The 25,013-nt window shown below is 40.6% G+C and overlaps 2 protein-coding genes across 8 annotated transcripts in view; both read right to left on the reverse strand.

Annotated features, from left to right (window-relative positions):
• Positions 1 to 2,766: 2,766 nt before the first annotated feature.
• On the reverse strand, positions 2,767 to 10,923 carry LOC146567137 (apolipoprotein D-like). Of its 2 annotated transcripts, XM_085286768.1 has the most exons (6): positions 8,310 to 10,923; positions 7,946 to 8,015; positions 5,153 to 5,268; positions 4,948 to 5,069; positions 4,244 to 4,329; positions 2,767 to 3,261 (listed from the first exon to the last, which is right to left on the reverse strand). In XM_085286768.1, exons 3-6 carry the CDS (start codon positions 5,261 to 5,263, stop codon positions 3,032 to 3,034), a joined length of 549 nt encoding a protein of 182 aa, XP_085142894.1. In that variant the 5' UTR covers positions 5,264 to 5,268; positions 7,946 to 8,015; positions 8,310 to 10,923; the 3' UTR covers positions 2,767 to 3,031. The 2 variants fall into 2 exon arrangements, with proteins under 2 accessions (XP_085142894.1, XP_085142895.1); XM_085286769.1 differs by lacking the exon at positions 7,946 to 8,015.
• Positions 10,924 to 11,070: 147 nt separating this feature from the next.
• The window catches only part of arhgap21a (Rho GTPase activating protein 21a), a 101,459-nt gene continuing 87,516 nt past the window's right edge, over positions 11,071 to 25,013 (reverse strand). For all 6 annotated transcript variants that reach the window (XM_085286761.1, XM_085286760.1, XM_085286758.1 and 3 more), the window contains 15 exons: positions 24,730 to 24,766; positions 24,316 to 24,435; positions 23,718 to 24,017; positions 21,963 to 22,027; positions 21,727 to 21,869; positions 20,715 to 20,857; positions 20,466 to 20,624; positions 20,090 to 20,168; positions 19,927 to 20,000; positions 19,724 to 19,813; positions 19,426 to 19,551; positions 19,306 to 19,347; positions 18,211 to 18,316; positions 14,755 to 14,786; positions 11,071 to 13,388 (listed from right to left, as the gene is read on the reverse strand). In XM_085286761.1, coding sequence (XP_085142887.1) covers positions 11,703 to 13,388; positions 14,755 to 14,786; positions 18,211 to 18,316; positions 19,306 to 19,347; positions 19,426 to 19,551; positions 19,724 to 19,813; positions 19,927 to 20,000; positions 20,090 to 20,168; positions 20,466 to 20,624; positions 20,715 to 20,857; positions 21,727 to 21,869; positions 21,963 to 22,027; positions 23,718 to 24,017; positions 24,316 to 24,435; positions 24,730 to 24,766 — 3,202 coding nt within the window. In that variant the 3' untranslated portion in view covers positions 11,071 to 11,702. The remainder of the gene's footprint in view (positions 13,389 to 14,754; positions 14,787 to 18,210; positions 18,317 to 19,305; positions 19,348 to 19,425; positions 19,552 to 19,723; positions 19,814 to 19,926; positions 20,001 to 20,089; positions 20,169 to 20,465; positions 20,625 to 20,714; positions 20,858 to 21,726; positions 21,870 to 21,962; positions 22,028 to 23,717; positions 24,018 to 24,315; positions 24,436 to 24,729; positions 24,767 to 25,013) is intronic.

Raw genomic sequence — 25,013 nt, forward strand, 5'->3', positions numbered from 1 at the left:
GTACTGACCTTACTTTGAGTTTGATTCCATAAAAAGTGACAAAAATATTAGCATCCGTTGTGCGTGGGAAGAAAACTTCCTTTTACAGCGAAAAAAAAACCCCTAAACAAGCACCGAGTGCGCAACGACGTAATGTGAAATTCACAGAGAAACTCGCGGATTCTTCCACTGACCGCTGCGGCACACCTGCACCAGGGCAAACCTCCGCCTACCCCACTCCTGCTTTCCAGGTGAAAATAGAGCAACAGTACCGCTAGTCTTTGATTTTATTTATTTTCTGCTGTGTTTTACTTGTAACCTAGAAAATAGGTTTAAATGTTAAACAAATTTCTTCCAGTCAGAGAATGTTGCATATAATTACATTACATTACATTAATTACATTTACATTAATGCATAAAGTTAAAAGATTAAACCAATAAAACAAGTTTTAAAAAGAGACTTTTCCACTTGATTACATTTTGTATGATGGATTATGTAGAAAAAGTAGAATTGGGCGGAAAGATCTATCGCTTTATCACCTATTCAGGATGTAAATCGTGTTTTTAAAAAGTAACTAAGTAATTAATTACTTTTGAAAATAAGTAATCAGTAAAGTAACGGGATTACTTTTTGGGGGAAGTAATAAGTAATTAGCTACTGATTACTTTTTTCAAGTAACTTGACCAACACTGCCCATGAGTCACTGAGTCATGTGAAAACTTCATCTTGCGATTCAGTCACTTGTATCTTTGGCAGTGATGCCTTGAGTAATTATTTTCCATTTGATTTTATCAGTTGCTTGTGCAGAGTTTGAGCCCACTCAAATCATCATCCCTCCATCACCAGTTTGCTTTGCAGTTTGTATAGGGTGTTTGTGCTGATATCTTGTATTTGGTTTTCTCCAAATGTGGAGCTGTGTGTTTGTTTTGGGTTTCTTCTTAGGTTTTGTTTGTTTGTTTGTTTTTTCAATTTTATTTAAGCGTATGTGTGTGTATTATTGTATCTGTTCATGTAAGAAAAACTAACAAATATGTGAGGGGAACAGATTGTATTGTCATTGTAAACTAATGTACACTTGTCTATTAATTAATAGACCTCTCTGCATTGAATCATATCTGTTATGAACCTCTGTCTCTCTTCCACAGCATGTCTTTTATCCTGTCTTCCTTCTCTCACCCCAACCGGTCGCAGCAGATGGCCGCCCCTCCCTGAGCCTGGTTCTGCCGGAGGTTTCTTCAAATCAAATCAAATCAAATCAAATCACTTTTATTGTCACATCACATGTGCAGGCACACTGGCACAGCACATGCGAGTGAAATTCTTGTGTGCGAGCCCCACAAGCAACAGAGATGTGCAAACACAACAACACAAACGAGCAAAATACAAGAATGGCCAACCTGAAACTAATAAATATATGTACAATATATAATAGTGTATGCATTTCTGGATGTGTATACTAAATATTTTCCTTCCTGTTAAAAGGGAGTTTTTCCTTCCCACTGTCGCCAAAGTGCTTGCTCATAGGGGGTCATATGATTGTTGGGTTTTTCTCTGTATCTATGAAGCGCCTTGAGGCAACTTTTGTTGTGATTTGGCGCTATATAAATAAAATTGAATTGAAATTGAATTGAACTTGTCTCTCAATAAAAATATTTAAAAAAATAAATAAAAAATGTGGACCTGTGGGTTTAGGACCAAACATCTTCATTACGGTCTTGTGTGTCCAAACGACATTGTTCAGGAGTCTTGAGCTTTGTTCAGATCCAACTTTGCAAGCCTAAGCCATGCTGCCATGTTGTTTTTAAAGAGAAGAGGCTTTCTCCTAGCACCCATTCCCAAAAAGTCCTATTAGTTCAGTATCTTTTTTTTCCTGTCATGAACATTAACATTTAACATATGAGGGCTGTGTGCAGGCAAGATAGGGCCCAAAGTGCCGACTCTCAGAGACTTTATTGCTGAATACCATAACTAAACTGAAAACTAAACAGACAGGCTGGCCGACAAAACACACAGCACAGCGGGTAAAGACTGAGAACTAAAATACACAGGATGGAAAACGAGGAGATAGGAAACAGGTGGAAACACAGCTGGGACTACCGGTAATCGGACAAAAAACGAGATGAGGAAAACCAAAACTAGACACACTGCAGATAGGGCAGAGCATTCAAAATAAAACAGACGTGTGGAACACAGGAAGGGGCACAGAAACAGGACAGGAAACCAAAAACTCAAAACACAACCATCCTAAGAAAACAAAAGTACAAGACTCAAAACACCAGGTCACCGACCCAGGACCGTAACGCTAAATGAGGCCTGTAGAATTTGACGAGTAGCTCTTGGGTTTTTTGCAGTTTCTCTGAGCAATGCACAGTCTGGCTTTGGAGTGAATTTGCTGCAATGTCAACTCCTGAGAAGACCCTGTAAGAGTACAGAAAGTCACAGTAGGAGTACACTTAGTTTCTCACCTTCTTTGTCACTGCACAGTGTTGATGTTGTCACCCACTCATCAGTGAATTCTGATTAATTTCATCAGTATTTAAAGTTGCACATAGAATCATTTATTGCATCACTGTGAGACAGGACTACATGTTCAATAGATTATTTCCAGTTCAAATGGGGGAAAAAAAACAGCTCTAATTTAAGTAGAACAGATCCACAGTTTCTTTTTCCCTCCATCACCAAGAACAGCTTGATTTGCTCATTGTTGTAAATAATAAAAGATGCACTATAGATAGAATATAAAAAGGATGTTGCTATTTTCGTTGACTAATTACTATGCAAACCAATCACTTTTTTACAGATTTAGTATTTAATTCTTTGCAAGAATATGTACTATATAAATGTTTTAATTATCAAATGAATTTTATCTCAAAATATTACTTTAATCCATTCACTTTGTAATCAAATGACAAAATTAAAATGATGAAAACAATGATGAAATAAAAAGAAACAACAATGTAACAGATGTACTATGATTTCATGGCTGGTAGGATAAATAATTAGTTCTACAAACAGAAAAACCCTTTAATGAATGAACCTCTCTGTCAGTTCCTAAATATTTCCACAGCTCTGATATGTGGGCGTCATCTTGGAAATATCGATTCCTTTATCAGTCAGCAACTGCTTGGCGTAATGCACCGTCTCTGGAGGCAGGGAGGGTGACCGTGCGAGAATCCAGGCGTAGTAAACGTGGAATATGCGCAGAATGTCTGTGCAGGAGTACACAATGGTGTAGTTGGTGTAGTTTGTCTCCAGCACCCAGTATGGGCCATAGGGTGTAACTGGTAACAGAAAGCACAGCCACAGAAAGATAAAATACAGACAATAGCAAACTTTTATATGGGTGAGTTTGCAAATGATTTAGATTTGTAAAGCAGAATTGATGCAACATGATATACATTACTCCAAATACAAAGCCATAAAAAGTAAAATGACAAAGCCACTATATATGAGGTCTAATGATCCATACAGCTGCAGTGAGATCTTGGTCCACATTGCCCCTTTGCTGCATTTAGATGTCAAACAGAGCATACAGTGACACCTTTGGTCATCTCAGGATCATGTCTCCAATTTGAATTTGTTATCCTGCTGACTTGTTGACTAATGATCTCCAGCTTGCACTAAAGTGGTGTGTGTCCTAGTGTGAAGTGTTATGGATGACACTTAGCACCTTGGCTACAAATTGCAGATCTGCGCTATCATCCGATCCAAAAGGTGACTGAGTTTCTTAGTTTTTTGTTTTTGTTTTTTTTTTTTTAAACATGAATTTGCCAGCTAAACCTGAAGTTGTGAAATGGTATACCACTACATTTGATTACTCCTTCCATCTTTAATATTCAGTTTTTGGCGTGACATTGCCATCTCTTGGTTGCTGGCATTCTCAAAGCCCTAAATAAGGGGCACCAAATTGTTTCTGAGAGGTCACTGGCACTGAAACTACTTCCAGCTGTTCCCTTATTCACAAAGGGCTCCCACAGCAGCTGGTTCCACATGTCTCATTTGGCAGGTTTTTACACCAGTTGTTCATCCTGACACACCCCCAAACCCTCCTAGAATTAAACCACAAATCTTTTGCTTGCAAGGTGAATATTTAAGCTACTACACTAAAGAACCACAATCTATCTCTACCAACGCTACAGAGAATGATTTTATGGTCATTTTTAATGCGGTCCAATAAAAATGCCATAAGTTATGTACTTTTTTTGCCCTTTAATGATGATAGAGTACTTTATGATTTAAATGGGATGATAACAAAATACTTACAATATGAGAAGGAAACTCCAAGCTTAGCTGGTTCTTGTCGGTCTGGAACCACAGCTGTCCCTTCTAAAAACTCCCTTTTACCACCCCTGAGACACACAGATACTGTATGAGTTTATCAAGCAAATTACTTGTTACCACAATCAATTACAGCAAATTAGACAAAATCTCTTTCCTTTGTGCAAACTTCTGTTCAGCACGAGCAAGCACCCTGTGTCATTACAGCAAACGCCACATGAGGTGTGCCGCCACCGAGCCTTCAGTCAACAGTTCAGGGTCAAGATGTTAATCATGTCACTCAGGTTTGTTTTCATTCTCCTCGTACAATACATAAGAAGAAAGGTGCCTAGTGTACACGTTAAATCCACACCCTGAACTGCACCTTGCAGGGGAGAAAAAAAAATACCCGTCATTGTTGCCAATATTGAGGTTTGTTTGGTGAAAGGTTTTTTTGTCTTTGTTTGTTTTTTCAGTGATGTACATATTGATACAGCAAATACACAGGTGCAATAATAAAACATCGATTCACTGATCCACACCACCAGGATATACAGCAATGACATCGGAATGTCGTTCGGGCTGGAGAAGTGTAGTGGCTGGACTGGTCGTCCGTGCAAAAACATAATGAAAATCAATTGCTATGTTATCACCTGTTACAATTAAAGTGGTGTTTTCCTTTAGCAAACCACAAGTTGCTTACTACTTACAAAACCTGAGAGTTCAAGACTCGGATGGTCCCATCTTTCCTTACGGAATAATTCGCTTCAATGCACTGTCCTCTGGCAAAAGAAGCAGGCAGCTTCTCAATCTCATACCACTTATCCAGGTACTGTAAATAAAGATGAACAATCATTTCTGTACAGCTCTTTGCTTACTTTGTATGTATGTATACAGAATACTGTTTGTGCTCACCAGCTGAAGGCTGAAGTTAGACTGCACCTTCGGAGTAGGGCAGGCACCAAAGCGAAAAGTCTGAGCCGAGATAGTGGGGACCAGCAGGAGGAGAAGGTAGACAGCAGACATGGTTCCTTTAGGATATGATAAGGTATGTTACACAAGAGTTGCACCTACAGCTCATCCATTTTGTCCACTGGCAGTTTAATACAGCAGGCTGTACAGTGCAGTATTTGCAGGAAATACCGAAATCCATTTTTTAAATGGTAAATTAATTTATTAAGGGGAAAAAAATGTTCAGATCTATCTGGCTCTGTGTTAAAAAGTAATTTTCTCCCTGTTTTCTTGTTATTTAGAACCACTCACATACTCTCACTGAGTATGCCAATTGCTGTACTACTGGCCTGCTGTTGAATCAGTTAATGTTCATTAAAGTATATCTGGAAAGCACTCTCTGGGCCCCACTCTCTGATCGGAGTCCTTGTCCTCAGGGAGTTATCACACCAGCATCCCAGAGATAACTCTCTAACACTAACCTAAGAACGGATTGTGTCACCCTTGGCAGCAAGAACTGCATATCAAGTGTTTGTGATAACTGGCAATGAGTCTCTCATACACTTTGGAAGGATTTTGGCCCACTCTTCTTTGCAGAATTTTTTATATTCAGCCACGCTGGAGAGTTTTGAGCGCAAACAGCCCTGTTTAGGGTCATGCCAAAGCATCTCAGTCAGATTTTAAGTAGCCCATTCCAAAACCTTCATTTATTTATTTCTTTATATTTTTGAGCCATTCAGAGGTGGACTTGCTGGTTTGTTTCAGATCATTGTCTTAAGTATAACCCAAGTGTTTTTGAGCGTCAGGGCACAAACTGATGGTCAGACATTATCCTTCGGGATTTTCTGCTAGAAAGCAGAATTGGGTTAGAATGTTAGTATGATCTTCTTTTTATAAAAAGCTTTGTTAGTTTTAGATCTGACATAACAAGGCACAAGACTTCCAAAAAGTTCATTTTTTTGTCTTGTCAGTGGACAGAATATTTTCCTAAAAGTTTTGGGAATCATGATGGGTTTTTTGGGGGGGTAAATGTGTTCTTTTTTGTTCAGCAGTAATTTTTGCCTTGGAAGTCTCTCATGGATGCTATTTTTGTCCAGACTTTTTTTTTGTAACTGTATCAGCAACATTGACCTTATCTGAGGCAAGTGAGGCCTGGAGTTCTTTAGATGTTGTCCTGGGTTCTTTTGTGAGCTCCTGGGTGAGTCAGTGATCTTGGACTAATTTAACCTGGGAAGATTCACCAGTGTTCCAAGTTTTCCTCATTTGTGGATAATGGTCTCAATGTGGCATTGTAACCCTTTGCAGACTGATGATGGCATGTCAATGACTTTGTTTCTCATCTTCCGTTGAGTTGCTCTAGATCGAGCCATGACGTGTTGCTTTTCGAGATCTTTTAACTGATTCTATTCAAGTAATTTCTTGATTCAACTGCTCTGGCAGTAATCATGTCTGGATAATGCATTTTGTATTTAATCAAGTTATCTTTAGTTAATAATAAACTTTACTTTCTGTGAAACATTTAAGTGTGACAAATGTGCAAAGTTAAGAAATCAGGAAGGGGCCAGATACTTTTTTCACAGCACTGTATGTTCACAAGAGTACTGATTGAATAACACTGCAAACAGCCGGGCCCCAGGTTTATAAGATATAAAGCAACAGACGAAGAGATATATGTGAACACTTGACCAAAACTATTGAGCCTAGATTATAAAACCTTTGTGTACACAGCTAGCTAACAGGTGGTACAATCTACATCTATTATTGAAAACTCTCATGATGTAAACAGCTGCACTAGCTGACATGTTTTAAAGCATATTCTTATGATAATTATTCTTATTGGTAATTGGTTTTGGCTTAAATGGCTGACATCTACTACCAATAATTTTATCCTACAAAGGGAGCTTATGCAGGTGAGCACAGTGTCTTGTGATTTACGGGATGAATCAGTTTGAAAATTCTGAACCCATGTTGTCGAAATCACTGTGATTTTACTTTCCACAATAATTAGCTAACACGACATAACACACTTTTCAGCTTTCATTTATTTTGAAACTGTGTTGTTGTTGTTTTTTAGATCTGGAATGTAAAAATGTTTGTCTGTTTAAATGTGCTGTGGGCTGTAAATTACACCATCATGAAGATCACCACAAAAGGGTTCAGCAATTTTTCACAGTGTATGATTGAGGTTTATTTATTTATTTAACAGAATTTAGTGGGCTACATATTGAACTTCTCAATATTCCCCTGAGCTGACTTCTTCCCAATGTGGAGGAGTGGCAGCTTCACTCCACTCAATCTAGGCCAAAGAGCCTAATAATCTCTCAAGTGTAATGAAAATTTCAACCACATGGAGGCAGTATTCTACTAGTATGTGTGCTTGATTTTTACAAGAACTGGGTTTGCTTAAATAAAGCAGGAATGTGTCATGTAAGAGTCAGGGTTGAATGTTACCCTGACTTAATGTGGTTTAAAAACAGAAAGTAGTATTAGTGAGAGTCCAGCCAATGTCAGGTTCAGGGTATTGTTTTAACACAAAACAGCATGGCTGTTTTTAGTAGTTTAAAAGCTTTCAAAGTTAAGTAAATGTTTTAAACATGATTGTTTTGTAAAAAGAATTTAACTTTCAATGGTAGACACCATGTATACACAATACTTGCTTTTTTGTAATTGTTTGCATTGTTTTACTTTATTTTACTTGAGAAAATCTCTGCTGCTCGGTGTTTTAGTTTCGGACAGCAAACAGGTTGTTTGTCGCACCTGTTACACCTGTTCTTCTGGTGTCACGTAACAAATTCCTGTGGGACTCAGGTGCTGCTTCTTCTCAGTGCTATGTAACAAGAATGCAAATATTTGAAATATATCCAAAGACGGGATTCCATAATATTATTAAAGAAAAATCACAATAAACTCTCATCTAAGACAACGGACGGTTAAACCAACGAGAAGAAAAGAAGATCAAACCGTAGAAAATAATCTTTTGTTTTGTTATCTAAAAATTGAATAAATAAAACAAAACAAAAAAAAAAAAAAAAAAACCTTGCCAAATAAACGCATGCCATCTTCCACTTTCAGATAGGTGCTCTTTTCGTTTCGTTTATTAAAGTAAATAACTCTGTCTTACCTGAGCGGTGCACAGGCGTCAGGTCAGGTGGAGGCTTGCATAAAGTGAATGTCTCCAGCTCTACGGAAAAACACGGGCTCGCCTTTACGTTACGTCACGCGAAGCAGAGTTTTATGTGCGCTTTATGTGGAAGGACCGTGACAATTGTGCATCTTGGTTCATGGTTATTGCAGCTTTTGATGATTTGGTGCAATGACAGGGCAAGGCTCAGTCTTTTGCAAAACATACAATCAATAATAATAAAGCAAAATATGCTAATTGCCTTGCTGTGTCAGTGTAGTAAAGGATCCATTCAGACCCCACAGGGTTGATGTTGTCAGCTCTGATTCGCTTCTTCCTCATAATGGAGTTTACTTTTATGTATTTTGAATTGTTCAACACGCTTATGTATGCTGATTACGGAAGTGTGAGGCTGATTGGTATGTCACCCAGAAACAGGAAGTATAGAGTTGCCATGGATACCATGAGTACTGCCGTACTGTGATGGGAAACGACATTTAATAAGCCATTATTTATTTATTTATTTATTTATTTATAACACATATCAAGAAATGAGCGAGATTTGTGTCATTTGTATCTGCGTCCTAAACTCCAGCCTTCTAATTCTAGGTTTAAAAAAAGAAGAAAGGAAAAAAAAACAATCGCGAGGCATTAGAGTAAATATAGTGAATGAAAATGTCCTTCATAATGAAAACAAACTCCATCTCACTCTAGTAAAAAATTAGTAAAATAAAAAAAGAAATTCTTCAGGAGCAGTTTAATCCTCTAAACCAGTTTTCATGCTGTATTTGTTAATATAACTTTATTCTGATTTTAACCACAACTAGCAAAGTAAGACAGGGTAACGACACCCATTCAAACCTTTACTCTGATCAGCTCTGATCATTACAAAAGCAGAGAGCTAAGTAGTATCTGTCATATTCTGGGTTATGTTAGTGCCTACATTGAGCCGTGGGGTATTGTGGATTTACGCCATATGATATGCTTTTGCGGCAGGGCTGTCTAGTAGTTTATTCCTAGCTGTCGTACCCGTTATTGTGTTGTTCTAAGTGATGGATGCTGAGCTGCTGATAAGGAAAGCTACCGAGTGGTCATTCTACAGTATCCTTTGCGTTTTCATTTATTCATTTAGTTCTTCTGGTGTTTTACTTGTTGAAATTCATGCTCCGCAAACAGCTTCACTTTCCAAATTAGTTCTTCCCAACTAATAATGATGGACCAGAAAAGAAAGTAGTTCTTTTCAGAAGAAAAAATAGAAAAATCAAAAAAATTAAAATTCATCAGATCCTTTTGGTTTACTGTGCAACTTATCCTACAATTTCATTCTGTTTTATTCTGTAGGATTAAGTCATATAAAAGAGTCGAGAATAAAAATATAAAAATATACATTCCTATTTTTAAAAGATACAATCTTTAATATGATAATAATTCATATTGCTAATTATTTAACTGAATTTCAGCATACGTCTCAGGTTTTCTGCATTTTTAAGAAAAGTTACTGTAGTTAATGAAAGCAATCTGTCAGCATGGCTCTTTGACATTTAATATTTTGAATCAATTTATAAAACTACAGGAAAAAGTTGGTGGAAAAACAGGAACTTTTCTCTTTACTAAATTACTTTTGTTTAGTATGAGTGGCCAATGATGAGGTCTTCATCAGTAGGAAAAGTTGTAAAACCCTCCTTCCCGTTTTCCAAAGCCTTTCTTTCTGTGGGCTGCTTCTGGACCCCGAGCCTCTGGTTTGCCACCCTAATTATGACTTTTGTTATAAAACAGGAAAATCTACAAACTTTGGCTGTAAATTACAAGAGCAGTAAGTTTTTTGTGTCAGTTATTTGTAATTTGTTTATTTCTGCAACTATTTATGCTTCATATTGTTTGCAGCACATGACCTGATCTCAGATTTCTATTTAAACTTCTTGGAATGAGGCAGAATTTTATATCTTGAAGGCATCAAAATTAAGAAACATTTGTCTACGATCCCTGTCAGTTTCACCCCATCTGTTTAAAGCAGGAAAGTAAGCCAAGAGATCATTGTATATTCCTGAGCTTTGAAGCTGGTGTTGCATTACAACAGCTGTCATGATTGTTGTGATTTAAATCAGGCTGTTGTAATATTTCAACGTGATGCAAGCATACAAATCTGAAGAGCAACACAATGCTTTGATAAAAACATATGCGATTTATTGTAATAAATATATTTGTTTGGACAAAAAAAAAATCTGGTCTATTATTCTTCCCAGATGTTTTCTGAGAATAACAACAATGACGCCAAAGAGACGAGGGTCTAAATAAAGGTTATTTATTTCCAGTGTTTGTTGAGGGGAGGACGTGGTGTTGCGCCCATGTTTTTCTGTAAACACGGGCGAGATGTTCACTCTTCAGCAAACATTGTCTCATGCAGTTTCAAACATTTTTTTTTTTCTCCCAGCTTTTTAAAGCACCCGTTCAATTTTTACTGCAAAACCCGGGGGGGGGGGGGGGGGGGGGGGGGGGGTGGAAAACTGAAATAAAACTATAATGAAATATTACCGCGATAAAAATCCGATGTTGCTCCGATGCTGCTGTGAGTTTAACTAAAAACAGGATAAAATCTGGAATGCCTGTGAGGTTAAAAGAAAAAAAACAACCCTCCTTGTGTTTCCAACCATCCATAAAAACAGTTTAAAAACAAAACAAATAAAAGAGGCACTTTTTTTTCGTATGTAAAAACTCACTTTTTGGACTATACCTTCACAAAACTACTGTACCAAGCATTACATACTGTAGTATCAGCTTTTATTACTGTTTTCTCAGTCTTTTATTTCATAAAACTATAATAATCCCCCAGTTCCTCAAGCTAATATCTGGCTGTTGTGAGTGTGCTGTGAAAATACAAAATAAAACGACAAGAAACATAAAAAGAAAAAAATAAACTTCCCACAGCACTCAGCTCAGAAAGCAGCCCTCAGTTACTTCCACGTACTTCAAGTACAGCCGAGAAAAACACAGACATGCCGTTTTGAAAAAGACATTATTGTCACAAGCAACTCATGTTAGTCCAAAAAGTGTAATACATTCTTCATACCGCTCCAAAGAGGAAGAACTGAGTCATGATTCCTTATTAAAAAAAACTCTTGCACCTGCTTTCCTCAGTAATACTCGAGTTGACCCTTATATTTGTCATCGTGTCCTATTAAAGTCAGATTCTTGCACTCGTTGGGTTCGATCTTACAGGAGAAAAGTCTGTGTTAGACATCTCTTCAGTCGAATTCCAGTAACAATCATAATAAGTATGTACAGTAGATACATAAAGTATACTTTGTAGAAAAAATATTGTGCAGTAACCTCAGCTAAAATACCCACATTCATACACGTACACATTCATCCCGGTTTTGTTTTTTGTTTTCCATTTCACAGATACTGGTAGAACCGTGAGCGGACAACTTGCGCTCCAGAGAGTTTGTGTGGGTGAGCGTCGTCCCCTAAGGAGCCTTTGTTTTTGCTTTGCAGCCCTCTGCCGTTAATGTGCTCCCCGGCTGGAGGCTGAGCCCCAGGGGAATCCGAAGGCGGTGGAGGTGGAGGTCTTTCGGGAGGTCTTTCTTCATGCACTTCTGCGTGATCATCCTCAGGCACCGCTTTGGGCGCAACCTCGACGCTTGGCTCGGAGCCTCTGCTTTGCTCCCTCGCAATCCAGTCTCGAATGGATAAGTCCTGAGAGGAGCATCTAGGCCTCAGGGGGTCTAGAGCTGAGAGTTCAGCCGCCTGGTCCACCCCACCCTGCTCCCGCCAGTCGTTGATGATTGCCAGCTCTGCGAAGTCTCTCTGCCCGCCCATGGTGTGCCTCCGTCGGATGTTCTTTTTCTTACTGCGACCGTCGGGAGATCGGTTCTTCTGAGTAAACATGTCATCAGCGGACGTTCGTAGCCTAAACTTGAGCCTCTCTGTGATCTTAAGATGCCAGGCTGGTTCGGATCGCTCTGACTCACTGCGCGAAGAAGAGCTGAGGCTGCTCGTGGATCGGCCCTTTTTCATCACCTCCAGGACTCGAGACAACCGGCTGGAAGACTCCGCCCTGCCCTCGCTTCGCTCCCCGCTGCCAGCAGCCCCTTCGACTGATGATTCACTGTCTGTTTTCTGTTTCAGGGACCACCTTCTTGAGAGGGTATCGCACTCGATCATGCGGTGTGTTGGGAAGAGCCGCCGTGCTTCCAGTTTTGGTGAGGTGCCCCCTTCGATAGCACTGCCCCCTTTGGCCTCTGCCTTTTCTTGACTTTGCGCTGGGCAGGGTGTGGACTGGCTGCTGCCGCCGCCTGGAGCAAAAACTGGAAAGTCGCTCTCGCTGTCTGTCTCCATCGGTCGTCCCTCGCTGATGAGCTCACTGCGCTCATCATCTGCCTCCTCGCCACCCTGCAGCTCTGGACTCAGCACGCTTGATTCCGCTCCAGTCAGGAACGTGATAGAGGAGGTGGTGGAGTAGTCAGAGGTGATAGAGCTCACCTCTGCGCCAGCGGACGCCCCCGCACCTGCTCCCAGAGCGGCTCCTGCTGGCAGGTCAGGGGACACTCCCGCAATCCACTTTTTCGGTCTGGATCGTGGCACTGATGCTCCAGAGCTCATGGTCCCAAGGTCTGAGGTGTTTTCATCAAGCTGGGACGGAGGGTCTGACAATGAGGATTTTCCCTGAGGAGCTGTTTGGTAGCTGATGTTGGGAGAGTTGGAAATCTTTGGGGAAGGTAAAGGTGAAGGCGAGGAGCGTCTGGGGGTAATCTTCTCCCTCAGGAATAAAGAGTTTCGGTGCTCTCTCTTAGCTTTAGGTGTGAGCTCCACTGTCCTCCCGTTCTCCTTCCTCTCTTCTGTCCGTGCTTGCTGCTTCGTGCTGGGTTTGGTGTTAGGGCTGGGACGAGTCTCGCCCTGTGCCTCGGTCTGCTGGTTTGGCTTCTGGCCAAGGATTTCCTTCTTGAGGAATACAGAATCCAGATCATCGTCTGAGCTGCTAGGCTGCGGCTTCTCCCTTGACTTCTTTCTTTTGCGGCTGGCTACAGCAAAGATGGAGGAGACCAGGAGGTCTCTGCTGCACTGATCCTTCCCTGAGGAACCCTGCACAGAGGAGAGGGGAACAGAAAGAGAGAGCACAAGAAGAACAAAATGAGCACTGCTGAATCTAAGAAACACAAAAGACGACACAGAAACTTTTAACCCCAACCCCTTTCCTCAAGTCTGTACTCCACCTGTTCCCATGAAGCACCAGACAAACAAGTAGACAGAAAGAGGGACATTAGCAGCATCATAAACAGGGAGCACAGTACTGATTCATGCTGGCTTTAAAGCAGAAGCAGAAGCAGCAGCACAGCATGAACTGAAGCGCGGCTGAAGCTGAAGAGAACAGCAGTGCAATGATGGAAAGCATCTGCCTTTTTTTCCCTCCTACATCCTAACAAGCTGTTGAACACTCCCAAGTTCCTCAGCCACAAGTTTTTAATCCAGGGTGTCCCCGAGAAGGACTTCATGAAAGACTTGATGCACAGCAGCCTTTATGGCTCCAACTCGCTGACCATCTAACCATGGAAATTGTTTCGTTTTCACTGTGGATGTGAGGGTCAAATAATGTGTGGTCACAGCACTGAGAATACACAATGGGCCTCAATCACTTGTATGTCCAGACAAATATTCTGAATTACCATCAGATTCATAGTGAACTTTTTTGTTATTCACCAGGACAAAGATTTTCCCAGAAACTACTGAGAAATCAATGAAGTTGCTGTAAAACGGAACAAAATGCAAAAAAGGAAGACTTTGGTGAATGAAAGCCGGAAGCGGCACACCTCCTCCTCGGGTAAACTGAGAGAGCTGGGCTGCAATAACAGATGTGGAGCCCTTTGAACCACAACTAGAAGAAAATGAAAGAAGCAGGTGGAGGACAGGGACCACGTGATCTTTTAATTTTTGTGAATGAGGCCCAGTGTGTAGCAACAGATGAGTGAAAACTGTTCACAGTGAGGTCTGTGGGTGTTTTGAAGTACAAAATCCCTGCACCCTGTGACAGCAATCGTGCATGTTTTCAAACGCCAAACAAATTTTGTGGTCAGTCATTTGTTTAAGTTTTGTGTTTACAATCTTTCTTTCTGATCCTCTGGTATTTAACACCAAATTATCTTTTTAACGTTCCTTATTTTTTGACAGGCTGTCTTTGAACCATAAAACAAAGTCCAGCATCACATCTGTCTCTTAATGAGAACATTGCAGATGTTGCTGTTTAACTTCTTATATGTATTCTAGTAGTGTTGTGAGTACCACAAATTAGTCTTTTTCACTGTTCAGGAATAAGGCAGAAAATCAACAAGTAAACAAGATGCTGCTATAAATTAAATTAGGTGAAAATGCCTTCAGCAGTAAGTTTATATCATCTGTTCTCTTCCTACCTCCTCTCATCTCACACCATCAGACACTGGAGACACACACTCACCTTTGATTTAGCCGAGTCACTAGTTGGGGAATCTGTAGGTAAAAGAGAAAAAGAGAGACACGTTAGATGATTTAACAACACAGGTGAGCACACAGAGGGGGTTAAACGTGTGGAAATGAGTGTGACAGGAAACAAAGGAGGAGAAAGAACCATGTTGATGAGAAGAAGCATGATGAAAAACACGAGACCGATGAGAGGTGAGAGCAAACACAAGCGGACAACAGGCCATGCTGCACACGGGGACAGATGAGCTCAGCGTTACACTCAGGTCCACGTCTGTATGTGTGACATGTGACATGACATGTGACATGACATTGTTTCCTAATTAAGTGTAGACCAGAGGGTGTCAGAAAACCCACAGAAGATGCTGACGGCTATTTCCATCAAAGCTCATCTTGGTGATTCTGAGTGCAACTTTTGCAACCAACAGCAGCGGGGCAGATGACGTGCCATGCAACACGAGGATGGTGATCGATTTGTTATCCAGGAATGAAACCGTGGTCCTGTGGTAGCATTTTCTGATAGAAAAAAAAATTGGTAGTGGCCACATATGAGGATTTCTCCTGATACTTTCAACAATTTCTTGGGCTGCACTGTAAGAATTATGAACAAATGCTTCTGTTGTAATTGTCACTGCAAGTGTCAACCTCTCACGTGTCTTAATCTCTGTGGTTTGTGCTACTTTTCAGATCATCCAACTAGGTTTTAAAAAGTTTCTTTAGGTTAAGAAACACTTGAGTTTACTATCATTTTCAAAGCCATGAAGAGGTGAAACTGTCCAAAAAGCATGTAATTTGTTACTGTAGATGACCCAGTTCATATCATTCACATGCTAGAATATCAGCTAGGAGCACTGCACATTAATGTTGATTGCATCCTGATGACACAGTAACTGCTAGCTAGCTACAACCCATAGACTGTATATAAAAAATGCAAGAGCCACCAAAAAGGCTTCTATTACCTGTACTTTTAAAATAGCAAGCACAGACTGAAATTGCTTCTTTAAAAAGTCAGTGTTCAGCTGATGTTCATACAGTAAATTATGATTTCATGTAGCGTAAAATGGACAATAGAGTCTGGCTTCATTTTGACTGACTGGTCACTATTTTATGAATGGGCAGTATTTTCAGTTCCTCAGTGAGATCCAAACCTCTCGTCATGTCAAGTTTAAGGTGAAAGTCTAAATTCCCAGTTCATGTTTTACACAGAACCTTAAAAGTCAACAGAAGCGGTTGCTTCCATCTTTTACATACAGTCTATGATAAAACCACAGTATATAGAGATTTTGGAGACACGTCGTCATAGCTTCTTTTTTCTGACTAAGATTCGTTTGCCAGAAAGGAAATAAACACATAATAAACAAAGTTGCAAATAATTTGAATGATCTGAATATTCTTTTTCTGATTTTCCAGATATTGCAATAATGTTGTCATGAAGCTTTTTAGCACAAATATTTGTACAGTGACAATCTAATGATGTGACAGCCCTTTTCCTAGCCATGTTTTTTTGTAACTGTCAACCTTATTTTAAAAAAAGCCTAAAATTAAACTTCAGTATTAAAATAACAAATATGGTTCAAGCTTCTAACTGGAGATCAATGTCACCGATCCATTTCTGTCAAAACAGGTTGATACCAAATTTGCCAATGAAGCAGTGTGAGATGATATGAGGTCTCAGACACATTGACACAGTGATGACAAAAAACATCTATGGAAGAAACCAAATAAAGAAAAAAAGAAATGAAGGTGACGGGGGGGTCACAGAGGGGCTAGCTATATGAGAAGAGAGGACACTACATGAGAATGAGTGTGTCAGCAAGGAAAACCTATAATCAGTCCTCACCTGCTCTGCAATCTGTCACTCATAGCATCCCTTAGCTAAAATTTGTGTTTGTGTGACATAGCCAAGCCCCCCTATACACCCCTTACAATACAGATGGAGGCACAATATGCAGGTGCACACTGACCAGTGACGTAGAAACCGTACCATGCTATCTCTCCTGTTGGGAAGCTTGCGAGACAGTGAGGAGAGACAGCGGAGAGCCTTTCAGACAGTAGCACCGGCCTGTGTTAGGTATACTCTGATAGAAAACCGGACACCGTACAGTACCGTGTTGCCGCTTCGCTTCCCCTTTTCATCAAGCTTTCTTTGATTAACTTTTTTGTTTGTTTTGTTTTCTTCTCTCTCTTTGGCATTTCTTAATAGAGCTGCGGGTTCCTGCAGACTAGGCAGCTACACTGCGGGCAACAATCCTCCTTCTTCCTACAGTTCCAGCTGTCCATCACAGACATTATAGAGTCCATCAGTGACATCATGGTGTGATAGACTCCTCCCACTTGGCCTGTGTCAAGATCAGTATGTGTGAATGCTGGGAAAGCCGTTAGGACACCCGACAGAGCCTCACTAGAGACAGAGGAATCAGAGGTCGCCTTTTACTGTAAAAACATCTAGTTCTGACGTGCCAAAGAACATGCCGTATTAGTGCAACAGTAGGCAGGAAAAAGAGGGGGAAATGGGGGTACCAAAAAGGGCAGAAGGTTGTTTAAAAAGAACTGCTTAAAAGGCTAGCATATACCGAAAAGGAGGCATAGATTTTAAAGCAAATGAAGGAGGGAGGCAATTTTTTGCATCCTTTTGGGGATGCAAATAAATTGCCCACTGAATCCCACACAGGGATTTGGACCGGCCTGTTCTCATATCGGGGCTGTCAGATAATGCCGTTTTGTCAAAGCTGCTGGCGTGTCTCAGCAGAAGGTGTCCTTTCGCAGTAGCGTGCATAACACGCCGGGTTATAGAATCAACGAATGGATCTTTAAAGAGGTGTAAACTTAACCAAGGAATAAATATTAAGACAATCCATGATTTTTCCCTGTGCACAAAACTTGGAATAAATTGGAATAAAGATGTTTTTTTTACCAGGTGAGCTACGTGGGGTTTCATTTACAGAAGTTAAGTTCTTGAAATGGTCAGAATTAAGATGAAAATTCAGACTTTTGTTATGTGATATGTGGCCCCCAAAAGCCCAGTTTGAGGTAATAAAAAGTCTTCTAAGCTCAAAACAGGATGCGAACCACAGTGGCATCAACCACAATAATCGTGCTGTTAAGCTTGTAATTTCTGACACTGCCACCCTTACCGATGTCCTAATTCCTAACACCTAATAAGTTTACAGAACTGCAAAAGCAGGGCCAAAAGACACCTGACAAAAGGGCATTATGTAACGTCCCAGAATGAGAATTCATTGTTTGGACTCAGTGTTAGCCATTCTTCCTAATGGCAACAGCCAAAGGAGCAAAAGGGGAAGCTTGGCCTGGGGAAGAAGCAGCATCATCAACATTTGTTTCTAATCTTAAACACAACCGGTCCCTCCCAGCTTTGACCACAGTGCTCAGCGGTGAAAGGGTAGAGAAAGGTTAACCCACCACAGAGTTGGCCTGCCAAAATGCAGCGTGTTACCTGATACTTCACCCTGCGATGTGCCCGTACGGCCGATGTTGGTGAGCAGGTGATCGATGTTGGGGAGGGGCTGAGACTCCACTGCACTCTCCTCCTGGGACACAGTCTGAAAGGAGGAAGGAGAAGTTAATGATTTGATTTGGGTATCTTTCATCATAAAAGGTAAAACAGTTTTTTGCTGGTTTGTTAATTTTCTTCATTCAACGTCCAATCAAAAAGCAGGTCAACTTCATAGCAATGTTCAGTGAATGCAGCTCGGTGTTGGGCACCTCATTCTTCCATTAACTTTGCTGTTGTAACTGTGAACTATCCTTTGAAAGAACACATACTTAACTTCTTGGGTGCTGCATAAGTTAGTTGAAACCAATTTTCAAACATGTACTCTGAACAACATCAGGAGTCTAAAGCTGTCCTTTCTCACATGTAGCACACAGCACATGGGAAATACTCAGAAACACCACAAGGGACAGTGGTGTTGCTACTAGAGTGTTTTAGTTGGGGTAGGAAGCATTGCTGCAGTTGTACTGTTACTTCTTTCACACTGATGAGGTTCCACATTTCAACCAATAGGAGAACGAAGCATTACAAAGATGAAAGTGTTTCTTTTAGGAAAATCATGGTGGGCAGATTCTGCAGGATGCAACTGAAAATCACATCCAGTAGCCACAGAATGGCACCAGCAATTTGTTGGTGGTGGAAGAAAAAAAAAAAAACACTAAAATTTTGTCCTACCACTTTTTGCTTTTCTATTTGATTTAGCAGCACCCACAAACCCTCCTTTCCCTTGCAGTCTGCCTCTTTTCTTCGCCTTTGGAAAACCTCTAAGCAATAAATACCGTGGCTGAGCCACGTCCATCTGGTTTTATGTTACTTCCCTCCTTCCTAACAGAGCTGGGTAGTAACACCAATCATGTTTTTGAACCGCAATGTTTTTGTTTTCACTGAGTAAAAACTGATCAATGCTTTCGAACTGATTCAGTGTTTTTTCTCTTTGCCATCTACATTTTTTTTGCCAACTCCCTTCACCAAAACTGCCTTTTTTGTTTTAGTATTTAGAGAAGAAAACAATGTTATTGTAGTAACGTCTGTACCCACCACTGGCTCTCCATTTCCATCTTCAGTGAAGAACCAATCGTACTGCAAGACACGAAATAAACGTGAGAAAATAAAAATTTGTGTGCATGTTTGAATCAGTGACCCAACACTGAAACTCACATTTTGAATGAGGGTCTCCACTATCTTGTACTGGTCGGGCATGTGCGTCACCATATGGGTCATGTTGTCCTCGGTGGTGCGCACCAGAGTTGGGCCGAACACGATGGCCAGGTTCCTCGGTTCCATCTGACATTTTTTTTTAAAAAAGTTGTTTTTTTCTTTTTTTTGTTTGTCTCCAAACTGAGTAACTCAGAACAGAGGGGTCTACATAATTGTATAATAAGACTATAAATTACACTACAGACAAGAACAAAAATATGTAAACAACAAAAGCAACAATGACAACAACAACAAATACCTTATTTTTCTCAGAGTTGTCAGCCACAGTTTTCAGGTGAGCTGAGAGGAACTTGAGGGTCTCGTAATGATGAGCCGGTAACTCGTGAAGCTGTAAGGAAAAGAGAAATTACACAAAACACAAATTGAATGTCTGACATCTTAGTTTCTTGCATTTTGTGTAATTTTAATGAGGTTAAATGTTACAAAACGACTTCTACTCACCAGTCTCTTCAGCACTTTGAGTCTCTCCACTGGGTCCTCTATCCTGTTGGCCTCTATAAAATCTGAGTACCTCTCTGCAGGACGAAAAAAGAAGAAGTAAAAGTACTTTTACAGATGACAGTTCTCCTTTTTAACCACTAGATGGCAAGAAGAATCAACTTACCATTGGTGAACAGGGGCTCGGGGAGTTTCCGAAAGAAGGACTTGAGTAAACTACTGATCACATTGAGGTCCCTCCATTTCTGTACAAAAACACAATTAATTTAGCAAAAGGCTCATTTGGGAAAACAAGTATGATGGTTTTCTACAGCTTCCACTGCTGCTGCATAATGTTTGTGATCCAGAAATACAAGCTTACCCAGCTTCTGCAATAAATAGATATTACATTTTAAAGATTTACCCATCACTGGCCAGAGTACAAAGATGTAGAAAAGAGACCTGTCAGTCTGCAGCTTTTAAAAATACTTCAGGCCATTAGGGAAACGCACTTCAAGGAGAGTTTAATTAAAGCAGCAGCAGATCAATGAAAGGACACTCACATCGTCTTGGATGTCGATATCATTCATGCCCTTGTTATTGAGCTCCTCCTGCATGTTGGAGATCGCAGCATTGTTTCCAGGAACTCTGTAAATGCCCGTGTACTCCAGCCCCCTCTCTTCCACCAGCTTACAGCAAACCTCCACAATCAGAGGCACAAACTGGAACACAGAGGAATGAGGACCGTGTTTTAAAAGGCCCATTCCAGAGCAGAACATTGGGTTTGTGCACTGAATAAAACCAGCCCGAACCTTGTTGGTCTGTGCAGGAGGACAGTCGTCCAGTCTCACTCCAAACGTGACTCCAGGAGATGGCTTCTTCTCGAAAGGTTTCCTCATCAGTCCTGGGATGCCCTTTCGCCATGTCCCTTTATCCTTGGGAGGGCTGGTGTCATCTGCACACACAGGACAACACACAGGATACCGTGAATAGTAGCTTCTAATTACAACATGTCTGAGAAGGATAAGTTAAGGATATGTAGTAAAATCCAATAACTCCTTTTATATGATTGATGTTTAGCTACTGTGTGTAAATCCTGAGCACTTCTGCTTTTATTCTTATCTGGATCCAAATGCTGTCAAATACAGGATTTATTAAGCACAGAATGGATTCGACTGTCAGGATTATTGTGATGCTCCAGATATGAATACAGAACTATACTGACTGTTTTCTTGCAGTCTTCTTGCCACTCTAATACGTTTTGTACTGCTAAGCTGAGCAGTTTCTGGCACAAGGTGCAACAATCTTCAAGTTTATTACCTTTAACAGGCACGAATCAAGCTCTACGGGTGTTGTACTTGAGGCACAGCTCATTGAACGTGTACTTACTTGCATTAAAGTAACATTAACTGTAAAACAATGAGTTATTACTTCCAGAAGTGATACCCTCCATCGTCATCATCAAAACACCTTCAACGCACTGTGCAGTTTGCTCTGTGAGCATTTATGATTCATTTCCTTTAACCATTTGTACCCCTTTAAAAACAGCCTGTAAGAGTTTAACTACAAAGCATTGTATTAACCATATAGTCACGCTGCCTGATCTAAATATGTAAAGGCTGCATAAAGCAGAGGCACCGTGTACTCAAAATGAAAACCAGTGATCAAACTGCCAGCCTTCTGATTTGTAGATGACCTGCTCTGCCTCCTGAGCCACAGCCACCCCAGTAAATGTTTATATACTACTTTTACATAACAAATGAAGGAAGCATTAGTAATTAATTTTATTATTTATCAGATATAAAATGTTCTTCCTTTTCATACCTTTGTGCATGTTCTTCCTCTCCTGCTCAGCTTTGGGTGAGTGTGGGCTTGTTGCTTTGGTCTCTCCTTTCCCTCCCAGCAGCGTCTGCCTTAGCGACTGGCGTGAAGTTCTGGGAGACGGCTCCGTCTTGCTGCCAGTCGGGCTGCATGAGACATGGACACGAAACTTTCAGAGCTTTCCCATGAGCTATGAGACACCTCCCTTCCCCGCTCACCTGCTTTCATGTCACCCTTACCTCATCAAGGTGTTGTACTCTTTGATCTTCCTGCTGATGAGGTCGTGGCTAGTAAAGTCGGCATTCTAAAAAAAGGGAAGACGGAAAAAACGACAGGGCGTGATATGAGACGTGATAACAAATGTTTATGGGAATCTGGTGCAATTGTGCCCTTCAGCCCGGCCTTACAGACTATGACAGATCGTTATATAACCTGCAGCTCTCAGGTGACACAGGGAGGACTGTTAGAACAAAACATTTGGCTGGTTAGGTCCTCAAAAGAGTTTATATTTCAAATACGGGAAGATGCACCTACTTTGTTCTTCATTTCATCTCCAAATTGTCACAAAACATTCCAAAAAGTTTCATCCAACCAAAACTCAAAGAGATTCAGTTTATTCAGTTTTAGTCACATAAATGTTACCCAGAAGTCCAGAAAAAGAAATGAACACAACGAGTCCTGCTGACAGAACTCTGCAGATGAACACACAAATTCAGCTATTTTATTGTCCCTGTGCAACTGAAATGTAACTGTGTCATCCTTAACTGTCACATTTATTTTGAAATCCCGCATATTTAAAACAAATAATTAGAACTAGAATAAGCACCATAATAAACACCATGGAGTCACAAGCTAGCGTACTCCTAGTCCTGATCCCAAGCTCGGATAAATGGGAGGATTGCGTCACGAAGAGCAACCAGAATAAAATCTGTGCCAAATCAAATATGCGGCTCTATCCACTGAGGCGACCCCCTGGAAAATAAGGGAGCAGCCGACAGTACCAAGAATCACATGAATGTTTACACTCGAAAGAACGCGGAAAGAGCACAATTGAGGAAACAAGTAAATACAAATTTGAAGAAAAACTAACTGGTGTGGGGAGTTTTGATGAAACGCCATGCAGAAATTCTGCATTTATGTAGCAAAGATCGTCGCTGCCTCAGTGGCTTTTAGAAAGCCCCTAATTATTAGAAAATATCAATAACTGAGCGGAAAATTAGAGCAGCACTGTATGTGAGAGAAGAGGGTGGCTTATGGATCGCTAATTTGATATTTTCCATTAATATTTTAATTCGATAACTTGAGTAAAAATATTCCAACAGCTCATCTGTTTAAGAAGAAAGTTGTAAATCTTTGTTTAGATTAGAGCTGTACAACACATGTTCTCGCTGAATCTGGAAGCTGTTTTCTGTGCTAAACATTATGAATTTTGTCCGTCTTTTACAGGAATCAAATTCCCGTTTATCTGCTTTTTAAACCCCAGTGTACTCGCATATGTCAGCCTGTAACCCATGCACTGTACTTCATAAAGTTTCAACAAATAAACAGATGCTAATCACACAGCTATGGGTTGAGGAAAATGTCTAAACTTGCCTTGCAAGAAGGTTACATGCTTTAAAAGCTTTGCTCAATCAAAGGAGATGAAAGCTAATGCGCATGAAAGCCCCCGAGGACACTCTTAGTGAGAACTACTGAGCTGCAAGCTGCCAAATATATCAGTAAAAATCGTAAAATTAAAAATGCCAAACCGCTTATTCAACCCGTGACGAATATGATAATATTGGTATCTGTTTTTATGACTTTATCACATCTGAAAACAAAATTTTTCAAATTCTTTCAGTGTTTTTTTTTTCTCCCGAGGAGATGAGCAGAGTCACAGCACTTGGACTCAAACAACTTAACTTTAACTTAATTTGCCTGCTTATGAAAGTTTGGGTCTTGTGACTGCTTTTTGTATAATGACTGTCCCAACAGTTTGAACCCAAGACTCGCACCTCGTCATCCAGGTTGCTGTTCTCCTGTATGACTCTGATCCAGGCCAGCATGTCTTCCCGGTCCTCAGCCTGGAACAGGTACTCGCAGTCCGACGTGGTCAGCCTCAGGACGTTCTTCCGCTTCGTGTCGCTGTAGGAGATGTCAATCAGGCAGGACTTGATGCTGATCGGCAGCGGCTCATCCACTGCTTGGCAGTTGGCGTGTGCTTGGCCCTCCTTTTTGTCTTTGTATAGGCAGAGGTAGTTTCCTCTCAACACGGCGTACATCTGTTTCCACGGCCGCATGCCGCCTCCGACACGCTACATAAAACACGTCATGAAGAAGAGAATAGTTTACAAAGCAAAACAGCAGGAATTCAACCAATCTTAAAAGCACTACTATTGCTTTATAATCACGGTGTTGTGGACAATATGAGACAAGAAAATCTAAACTGCTCAAGCAAGTAAAACAAACAGCAGAGGAAATATAGATAAGATATCATCAAGAAGGAGCTGTTATGGTTAATAACCCAAATTTCGAGCAGGTCAATGGATATAAAAGTGTGTGAGGCATGATTTCTGTGGCACTGTGTGGGTTTTAAACAGAGACGGTGCACACCTTGGCCTTTTCTGTATGAAGCTGCTTAAAATGCAGCAATCCCTCCTTGGTGGCGTCACAGAAGACGTCTGATGAGGAATCTCTCCTTGACCCTGAATCATCCGATGACCTGTCCACAGCCTGAAACGGAGACGAAACCAATGCAAACGCATGAAAGCCCGAAAGGTTTTCAAGTGCAAGACGAGGCGAAAGTGCACCAGTGATATACAGTAAATTAAAAACTCCTTTTAAATGAATCATTTACAAAAGCAGCATGACGCAACTCCCACGGCTCTCCCAGTTTCCACAATATATTCACATTACGGTGAGAGACGTTTATAATGTGGGTGTGAAACAAAGGTTGCATAAATATCTGAGCAGGAAACGCTGATAAAACAAAGAGCCGACAGTGAGCTCATAAAAAAAAAAACTTACCTTCATAAGACTTTTCAGACCAGGTATCAAGGACCGCCTAGACAGAAATGGAAAAAAATGTGAGGGCAGCAGAAAGTATGAGATGTGTGTGAGAATAAGCGTTTAAAACTACATCAAATAATAAAACCTGCTTCAGTGGGATTGGTTCAAACAAAATGTGCTCGTTCTCTTTGGTTTTGGAGTAAAACAGAACCAAAACAACCTTTGACTTTACTGCTTAGGAAAGACAACACCCTCTCTTTCTTGAGAGTGTAAAAGCAAAATTGATCAGTCACAGGAGTAAG

Source organism: Mchenga conophoros, linkage group LG9, assembly GCF_057382185.1.
Source record: "Mchenga conophoros isolate Kocher_MC1m ecotype Shallow Benthic linkage group LG9, M_conophoros_male_GT1.1, whole genome shotgun sequence".
NCBI classification, from domain to species: domain Eukaryota; kingdom Metazoa; phylum Chordata; class Actinopteri; order Cichliformes; family Cichlidae; genus Mchenga; species Mchenga conophoros.

Excerpts from the sequence above, each read along its gene's own strand:
- LOC146567137 (XM_085286769.1), bottom strand. The coding sequence starts at position 5,263 with ATGTCTGCTGTCTACCTTCTCCTCCTGCTGGTCCCCACTATCTCGGCT. Across the intron at positions 5,070-5,152 it reads CTAACTTCAGCCTTCAGCTG|TACCTGGATAAGTGGTATGA; the intron begins GTGAGCACAAAC and ends CTTTATTTACAG. Across the intron at positions 3,262-4,243 it reads TGGAGTTTCCTTCTCATATT|TTACACCCTATGGCCCATAC; the intron begins GTAAGTATTTTG and ends TTCTGTTACCAG.